Source organism: Cucurbita moschata, unplaced genomic scaffold, assembly GCF_002738365.1.
Source record: "Cucurbita moschata cultivar Rifu unplaced genomic scaffold, Cmos_1.0 Cmo_Scf00041, whole genome shotgun sequence".
Lineage (NCBI taxonomy): Eukaryota > Viridiplantae > Streptophyta > Magnoliopsida > Cucurbitales > Cucurbitaceae > Cucurbita > Cucurbita moschata.
The window spans coordinates 1,988,074-1,997,431 of NW_019268557.1; the positions used below are offsets into that span (position 1 = coordinate 1,988,074).

The following is a 9,358-nucleotide window of genomic DNA, read 5'->3' on the forward strand; positions in this document are numbered from 1 at the left end:
TTTATTTGAATTTCATTAAATTAATTTTAATGGGTTGTTATGATTTTTTTTTTCAAAATTTTAAAGTTTTATTCATAAAATTAATATTAAGAATCGTATTTTGTTTTTGTTTTTTTTTTTCAAAATTTTAAAGTTTTATTCATAAAATTAATATTAAGAATCGTATTTTGTTTTTGTTTTTTTTTAATTAGAACTAAATTAATAAATATACTATTTTACACGAGCTCTAAAAAAATATTAAACTTCAAAATTGAAAGATATCCTAGCATACTATTATTTTTTTTTTTCTAATATACTTTTGAATGGTTGAGAGAGTTTCACCTTTTAACTTGTTTAAAAAATACATATGAATTTTATAAAAATATTATTAATATCCTTCATTTAAAAAAAAAATCACATTTCAAAATATTATTTTAACTCTCAAAGTAACATTAAAAAATACATAATCTTAGAGGTGTCCACAGATGATTTTTATCAATATTTTAACAGTAAAAATTATATTTTTATTTTTTTTAAATAGGGAAGAGTGTTAATGCTATATTCAAAACTTTCCTAAATATATTTAAGCACGGTACTAATTTTAAGATTATTTAAAAACAATAGAAAGGTATTAATTAAACTTCTTAAAGTTCGACTACGATTTCAAAATTAACCATAAAAATATTTTGTAGCATTTTTTAAAAAAAATTTGGAAGTATCAAACTAAGGATTTTATTTTGCTTTCTCATTCTTATGTTCATTCTGATCGTCTTTCCCTGAGTCAAAATGCTTAGGTAACAAAATTAAAGTAAAGAAAGCATGAGAATAACTTATTCTCATATCATCTTCAAAACATGTCGGACATGTATTAGACACGTATAAAATTAATAAATTTTAATATATATATAGAATTTGTATAACAAATTAGTCATGTTACTACCTTCACCCTAGTATGTATAATTAATAGTTGAATTTGGCAAATTTTAAAGAAAAAGATAAGTAGATAGATAGAAAGATAAGTATATGATTATTTTAGTGTGACTCTATGCCATTTTCATAGTTAAAAGAGAGCAACGCCCTCTCCACTATAGAACGAGGGCTTAGTATAAACTGAGAGAGCAATCTAATGCTCGATGAAATCCTTGAGGACATTTTCAAATAATAAGAGATTCATCTCTCTCTTGCACCCTCTCACCTTGACTTTCACCCTTGCAATAAATGACCAAGGAATACAATCCTCCTTCGTAACTTCTATCACAAAAGTATAATATTAGTCAAAATCAACTGAGGTGCCAACACTAATTGTCAGACCGTTCACCACACGCTTATAAATGAAGGAATGTCCACCTTGATTGTTATACTCTTTCACTGCAAACCTTCCAGCCTCTTGCACTCTTTGGTCATTGACATCCTCAATCTTTGGAATTTGAAGGGAAGAAAACACTTCTCCAGAACTCATTCTTGAACACCTTTGATAGATAGTTTCAACAGATTTACATTGCTCATGAATACTTTAGAGATCGATATTTATAGTAGTGCTTGAACGCTATTCAAATTGATATAACCGAATCTTACAACAAAGGCTAATTCAACATTCCTCCCTTATTTTTCAAAGATAAAAAAAAAAAAAAAAAAAGTTATTCTCTCAAATATGGTACCGTATTGATTGATTATTCTCTTTTGAGTGAGTTTTAAGTGAAACACACTTTCTACCTAAGTAATTTTAAGCTGCAAGCTTCTCCATGTCAACATGAATTTTAACTTCTTTTCGTGAGGATATCGATTTATAGAAGTCAAATATCTAAGACTCAAAAATAAAAATAAGTATGGACCTGAGACATAAATATGATACACAAAAATATGGTACATGTCATTTAAAAAAAAAAAATCTAAGACACCGATGTGACAGTGACACATTAATTAAAAAAAATATAGATTTTTAAAAAGTTTATCAACTTTATATTAGAAAGAAATTCAAAATAAATAAATTTGTATACTTATAGGGTTAAAATAGTTTAACGTATGTTTACCCTCAAAATTTCTTAAAATTTATTCAAAGTCAAAGTGTCTAACATATTAATTGTATTAACAAGTGTTCAATACATATCCAACACACGTGTCCAAAAGAGACATGAGAATAAGTTATTTTGATGCTTTCTTTTTACCTATTCAAAGTAGTTTTAAAACTAGCACAAAGATTACGACTAACAACTATACTTCAATTTTTTTTTTATGTTCAGTCAAATTAATTTTAATGTGTTGATGTTTTTTTTTTCTTCCAAAATTTATTTTATTGATTCAAAATATTAATTATTTGTATTTTTTTTTCTAAAATCAGAACTAAATTAATAAAAATACCACTTAACTTTTCCCTCTATTTAAAAAATATTTATAAATTTTAGAAATTTCAATAATATCTTTAAATTTTTGAAAAAAATCTAAACAAACCCCATAAACTTTAAAATTTAAAAATATCCTAGTCGTTAATTTTAAATAGATACTATAATTTTTTTTCAAATTTTCAAAGGAGTTTAAAAAATATCAGATGATTTTTCAAAAAATTTATTAATACCCTTAATTTATATATAAAAAAAAAACTTAAAAAATAATCTTTACGATTACTACCCATTTCAAAAATATTAATTAATTTTAAAAAATAACATAAAAANTAATTTAGTGCAACTTATTTTAATTTGAATTAGTTAGGAAATATATATTAGATATTCGTAATCAGTTGAATTTGAATAGTAGTATATTTTATTTTATTATCAAGATTTAGTTAGTTTATATTTTGTTTTTAGATATTATTTAGTATCTTCTCTTCTATTTAAAGGTTGTAGACATCAATGAAAATTGAACATTCAATCCCAATTTTTTTCTTATTCTTAAATCTGTATTCTTTCGTTGAGTAATAATATTTTCATATCTACTCACACTTTTGAGTGGTAGATATTGCGTCACGACATTGATTATTCTCTCTTGCGTGAATTTTAAGTGAAACACATTCTCTACCTAAGTAATTCCAAGCGGCAAGCTTCATATCAAGAGGAATCGAAGCCCCAAGTATCAAAGTTCGTAAATGTGAATTAAACTTGTTTTCCTGACTATATCTATTTATAGAAGTCAAATGTCTGAGCCAGAATAAAAATGAGATATGGATACGAAATATAAATGACACTATAACACTGACACATTAATTTTAAATATATATATAGATTTTAAATTTATCAATTTTATACTATATATATTTTTTAAATTTATCAATTTTATATTAAAAAGAAATTCAAATAAATAAGTATATATATTTGCGTGGTTAAAAATAGTTTAACATATCCCTTATATTAATAAGTGTCCAATGCATATCAATGTTGAAGAGGGATGAGAATAAATTATTCTAATGCTTTTTTTACACAAACTCAGAGTAGTTTGAAAACAAGCACATCAAATATTACGATTGACTAAGTACTGCACTTTAAGTTTATCATTTAATGGGTCGTTTAGATCATAGGAACGAAGATGAGAACGAACATATAAAGGAGAAATGGAAATAAAATCCTTAAACTTTAGTAAGATGAGAATGAACATATAAAGGAGAAAGGGAAATAAAAGCCTTAAACTTTAGTGCATATTTTCAAAGATGGAACGTTAGAATAAGTTATTTTCATGTTTTCTTTATATGGTCAAACAGTATTTAATACGCTTCCAAAATTAAGAGTTTTCCTTTTTCTTCTTCCTTTTTCTCCCATTCTTCCTGTTTAATTTTTTTTTAAGTTAAATGTCAGAAGGAAAAAATTAGGATAGAGAAAGAAAAAGAAAAAAAAAATTATATTTTGTCGTATTTATGTCTCAGATTTTTTAAAAAATGACATGAAAAGTATCTATTAGATATTTAATTAATTTGTAGAACTTATATTTGCTTGTCCACTCTACTCGAGATTGAAATAAATTAATTTTTTAGTTTTAATTAAAATTGTATATATATATATATATTTTAAATCAAAGCTAAATTAATGAAAATACCACTAATAAATTAATTGTTTAGTATTCTGTCTAAAAGATATAATTTCAATAATATTCTTTAGACATAATTTCAATAATATTCTTATACTTAAAAAAAAGTTTAAAAAATAGTTATGAAGCTTTAAATTAAAAATATCTTTAGGAAACTGTTAATCATTTTTTTTAGAAAATACTAATTTTCAAAAGGTTTCAAAACCATTCTTTTAACTTTCGAAAGTATTTAAAAAAATACCTATGAATTTTCAAAATTTTTATTAATATCCTCAATTTAAAAAAAAAAAACTAAAAAAATAATCTTATGGTTCTTAATGAACTTTCAAAACTAATATTAAAAAAGAGGATAATCTATGAGGTGTCGATAAATATTTTCCAAATATTGACGGCAAAATATTTATTATTATTATTTTTTTTTTTTATAAAGGTGAAGGGGGTTAATACTCCATCTAAATTTTCATGGATATGTTTTAAACACAATACTAAATTTAAGATTATTTTTGAAAATTTTAAAAGTGGAAGACTATTAATAAAACTTTATAAAGTTCAACTACATGGTTGTAATTCAGTCATATTTTTAAACAAACTATTAACCGTTTCTATGAAAAATTGAGGGTAATAATATTTTGTAGAATTCTTTTAAACAAATTTAGAAGTTTAATTGAAACTTTTAAAAAAAATTTAGAGGTATTTTCAAAATAAAAGCATATAGTTTAGGGATATTTTTATTAATTTAGCCAAAAAAATTTATATAAATAAAAAGAGAGGGAATAGGGGATAGAAAAACATATGCATAGAAAACTTTTGATTTTGGAAACATATCAAATGCGATTTGACCGAGAACAACTTATTCTCATGGCCATCTTCAAAACATGTCGGACATGTATTAGACACGTATAAAGATAAATTCAACATTTGTTGGATATTTATCGAACACTTGCCCTCCAAATAAATTTTTGGAGTAAAATGCACAATAAATTATTTAAAATATGTTAGTGCATAATGTTATTGATTTTAAATTCCTTTCTAATATAAAATTAATAAATTTTAATATATATATAATAAATTAGTCATTTTACTTATAATTTTCATACTTATTGAGAGTTAGGTGTCGCTAACCCTATTAGGCAAATTTTAAAGAAAAAAGAAAAGGATAAGTAGATATATAGATAGATGAGTATATTATTATTTTATTGTGGCTCTATACCATTTTCATAGTTAAAACACAGTAACGCCCTCATTTATTGTAGAGAGAGAGGGCTTAGTGTAGAGAGTTAGAGAGCAATTTAATGCTTCTTGTAATCCTTGAGGACATCTTCAACTGAAAAGACATGGGGCTCTTTTCCGTTACCTCCAAAGTGCTTCACCTTTGCAATATATGACCAGGGAATACCATCGTCATTTATAGCTTCTATTACAAGAGCATAATGTTGAGAATCTTCGTGGTTGCATTTAGAATCGGACAGACCGTTTATCACACGCTTGTAAATCAAACAACGTCTTTCCTTCTCGTTTTTCCATTTTATTGCAGCCTCTGCAGCCTCTTGTACTTTTTTGTGATTGACACCCCTAATTGGATATGAAACTGGAGGAAACACAGGTTCACAACTCATTTTGGAACACCTTTGATAGATGGTTTCAACAAACTTGGTTTGATCATGAATACTTTGGAGTGCCATATTTATAGTCGTGGCTGAACGTTATTCAAATTGATATAGTCGAATATTGCAATGAACACCAATTGAGCATCCCTCACTTATTTTTCAAAGACAAAAAAGATTATTCTCTCGAATATGTTACGGTATTGATTATTCTTTTTGAGTGAATTTTAAGTTAAACACATTTTTTAATTTTTTTTAGTGGATTTAGATATGAAAAAGATTAATTAATTTTTTAAAATTAAATATATTTTTATTTAAAAATAAATAAATTCACAGTCTTTTTCAACATTTAAACACAAACAAATTTAGGGAACATCAAAATATATGTTGGTAAAAAAAAATATATATATATATATATACAATACAACTTTTTAAGTAAATTTAATTTTTTTATATCTGGAGAAATTTGCCGTATGTATGGCTTATAATTTAATTTTAATATTATGCATATAATTATTGAAATTATCATATTTTTAATTTTAAAAAATTTACATTTTTTGGTCCCTAAAATTTAGTTTGATAATCCATTTTAGTTGGATATAATTAATGTTAAATAAAATTGTGAGGAGAAGTTTGAATTGAGCTAGTTGAACAGGAAATATTAAATTATATAAGTTTCTTTTTAAACATTCACACCAACAAAACAAAGTAGTCACGGTTATTGGTGCCATGTTTTTAATTCTCTGTTATTTTTCAAAGATAAAACAAGATTTCTCTCTCTAATATGGTATGATTTTGATTATTCGCTCTTGAGTGAATTTTGAGTGAAATACATTTTTTACTTAAGTAATTTTGATGAAGCAAACACTAACCGATGGATTGCTAATATATTATATAAAATTTAATGGATATAAATTTTAAATATTTTAAAGTTAAATGTGTAATACTTTATTAATCTTTCAAATAAGAAATATTTTAGAGATACTATAATCAAAGGTATTATAATGACTTGTGTGGAACAGGTGCTTGCAGACTCTATAGTGCCGATTGAGGATGAAAGGATTACGTGGAAAGAAATCTTGGTTTATTTATGTATCTCTCATTTATTCGAGCGTCACATTGATTACTGTTATATTATGTGTGTAAAAGATTATAGGTAAAGTGGCTAATTTTGTAGAGAAATACTTGTCTATCAATTTTTTTTTTTTGTTCTCTCACATTGGATTATAAATGTCTCCATATATGTCCAATACATGTCGATTAGGAACACGAGAATAAGTTACTCGTTGCTTTCTTTAGACCCATTTAAAGCGGCCTGAAAGCTAGCTAGAATGTCAAATATTATACTTGACTAACTACAACTTTAATTTTGTCATTTAATGGGTATTTTTAGACCAAGGGAACCGTGAGAATAAGTTATTCTTATGCTTTCTTTATATCGGTCAAAGAGTATTTAATACGCTTCGAGAATTATAGATTTTCTTTTTCCTTCTTCTTCCTTTTTCTCATTCTTCACATTTAACTTTTTTTTAAAAAGGAAAAAAAAATTAAACGTGAGAATGAAGAAATTAGGAAATAGAAAGAAAAGTGTATTTGTTGTATTTATGTCTTTTAAGTTTTTTTAAAAATGACATGAAATCTTGTCCTGTCATCTTGGAGCTCTTATCGTCGAAAATAAATATAAAAGTTAAATTTATTTACAATATAGAGAAATATCTATTGAATATTTAATTAATTTTTAGAATTTATGTTTGCGTAAAATCTTCTGGTTGTTATTTTTTTATCAAACTAAAATAAATTAATTCTTAGAATTAATCAACTCGATTATTTATGAATTTTGAAAAAAAAAATATTGATATCCTTAACTTAAAAAAAATTCTCAAAAAATAATTGGAGTGGCAATACACATTTCAAAATATTAATTAACTCTTAAAGGTAACATTAAAAAAAATAGATAATCTTAGAGGTGTTCATAGATGATTTCTATCAATATATTGACGATAAAAATCTATTTGATTTTTCTTTTTTTTTAAATAGTAAAGAGTAGTGATGCTACCTAAACTTTTATGGGTATATTTCAGACACAGTACTAACTCTAAAGTTATTAAAAAAAAATTTTAAAAAAAAAGTTAAGAGGGGATGACTGTTTCAATTCGACCTTAGTTTTGAAATAAAGTATTAGCTATTTCAAAATTAATCATAAGAATATTTTGTAGCATTCATTTTAAAAAATTTAGAAGTATTAAATTAAGGATTTTGTTTCGCTTTCTCATTCTTATGTTCATTCTGATCGTCTTTCCGTTTGTCAAAACGCTTCCTTAGGTAACAACATTAAAGTTGTAACTTTCAAACTAGTTTTAATTGGTGTAACGAAAGCACGAGAATAACTTAATCCCATGTCCATCTTCAAAACATGTCGGCATGTATTAGACACGTATAAAATTCATAAATTTTAATATATATATAGAATTTGTATAACAAATTAGTCATTTTACTTATAATCGGTACACTAACCCTAATATGTATAATTAAGAGTTGGATTTGGCAAATGTTAAACAAAAAGATAAGTATATATGTATAGATAGATAAGTATGTTATTATTTTAGTGTGGCTCTATGCCATTTTCATAGTTAAAAGACAGTAACGCCCTTTTCACCGTAGAGAGAGAGGGCTTAGTATAAACTGAGAGAGCAATCTAATGCTTGATGAAATCCTCTAGGACATCTTCAAAGGAATAGACCCAAGGTGGTATTAGGTTAAAACCAAAGTGCTTCACCTTTGCAATATATGACCATGGAATACCATCGTCATTTATAGCTTCTATCACAAGAATATAATATTGATGATGTGCGTGGCTGTCGGTATTATCAGACAAACCGTTCACCACACGCTTGTAAATCAAACGATGTCCACCCTTGTTTTTCCATTCCACTGCAAACCTTGCAGCCTCTTGTACTTTTCTGCGATTGACATCCTTAATTGGAAATAGATCCGAAGGAACCACTTCTTCAAAACTCATTTTGGAACACTTTTGATAGATAGTTTCGACCAACTTACTTTGCTCCTAAATACTTTGGAGTTCCATATTTATAGTCGTGGTGAACGTTATTCAAATTGATATAGTCGAATATTACAACAAACACCACTTTAGCATTCATCTCTTATTTTTCAAAGATAAAAGAGGTTACTCGAATACATTACCGTATTGATTATTCTCTCTAGAGTAAATTTTAAGTTAACCACATTTTTTTACCTAAGTAGAGTTAAATGGGTAATTTTTTTTTCTAGTGATCTTTTTAATAAAAGAAATGTGGATTTAGATATGCAAAACGTTAATTAATTTTTTAAAATGGAATATATTTGTATTTAAAAATAAATAAATTCACAGCCTTTTTCAACCTTCCAATCCAAACAAAGTTAGAGAGCATCAAAATATTTGTCCGTAGCAACAACAAAAAAAAAAAAATAATAATAATAATAATAAAATATATATATATATATATATATATATATATATATTTACTTTTTGTCTCTACAATTTAATTTGATAATCCGAAATTAATTGAATTATATTCAAATTGATTCACAATTTTTTTTTAGAATATTTTATTTTATAATATTATAATGTTTTTTATGACGGTTTTGAGTTAAGAATTTTTTTTTTCTAAAAATTAATTTTTAGTCCGGCATATAATGGATGATTGAATCATTGTAATATTTTAATTACTTTTAAAATTAAATTTTGGAATAAACTAATTACATCA

At 25.1% G+C, this 9,358-nt stretch overlaps 1 protein-coding gene and 1 long non-coding RNA gene across 3 annotated transcripts; both read right to left on the bottom strand.

The window, feature by feature from the left end:
• Positions 1-983: 983 nt before the first annotated feature.
• LOC111433341 lies at positions 984-1,461 on the bottom strand. 2 transcript variants are annotated; one of them, XR_002708769.1, is made up of 2 exons: positions 1,327-1,461; positions 984-1,227 (listed from the first exon to the last, which is right to left on the bottom strand). It is a non-coding gene; the product is annotated as an uncharacterized LOC111433341 (long non-coding RNA). The 2 variants fall into 2 exon arrangements; XR_002708770.1 differs by having other exon boundaries at positions 984-1,230.
• A 3,694-nt stretch (positions 1,462-5,155) lies between these two features.
• On the bottom strand, positions 5,156-8,640 carry LOC111433340. The gene is made up of 2 exons (XM_023070385.1): positions 8,371-8,640; positions 5,156-5,360 (listed from the first exon to the last, which is right to left on the bottom strand). The coding sequence occupies exons 1-2, from the start codon at positions 8,611-8,613 to the stop codon at positions 5,280-5,282; spliced, it is 324 nt and encodes a 107-aa protein (XP_022926153.1). The 5' UTR covers positions 8,614-8,640; the 3' UTR covers positions 5,156-5,279.
• Positions 8,641-9,358: the final 718 nt, after the last annotated feature.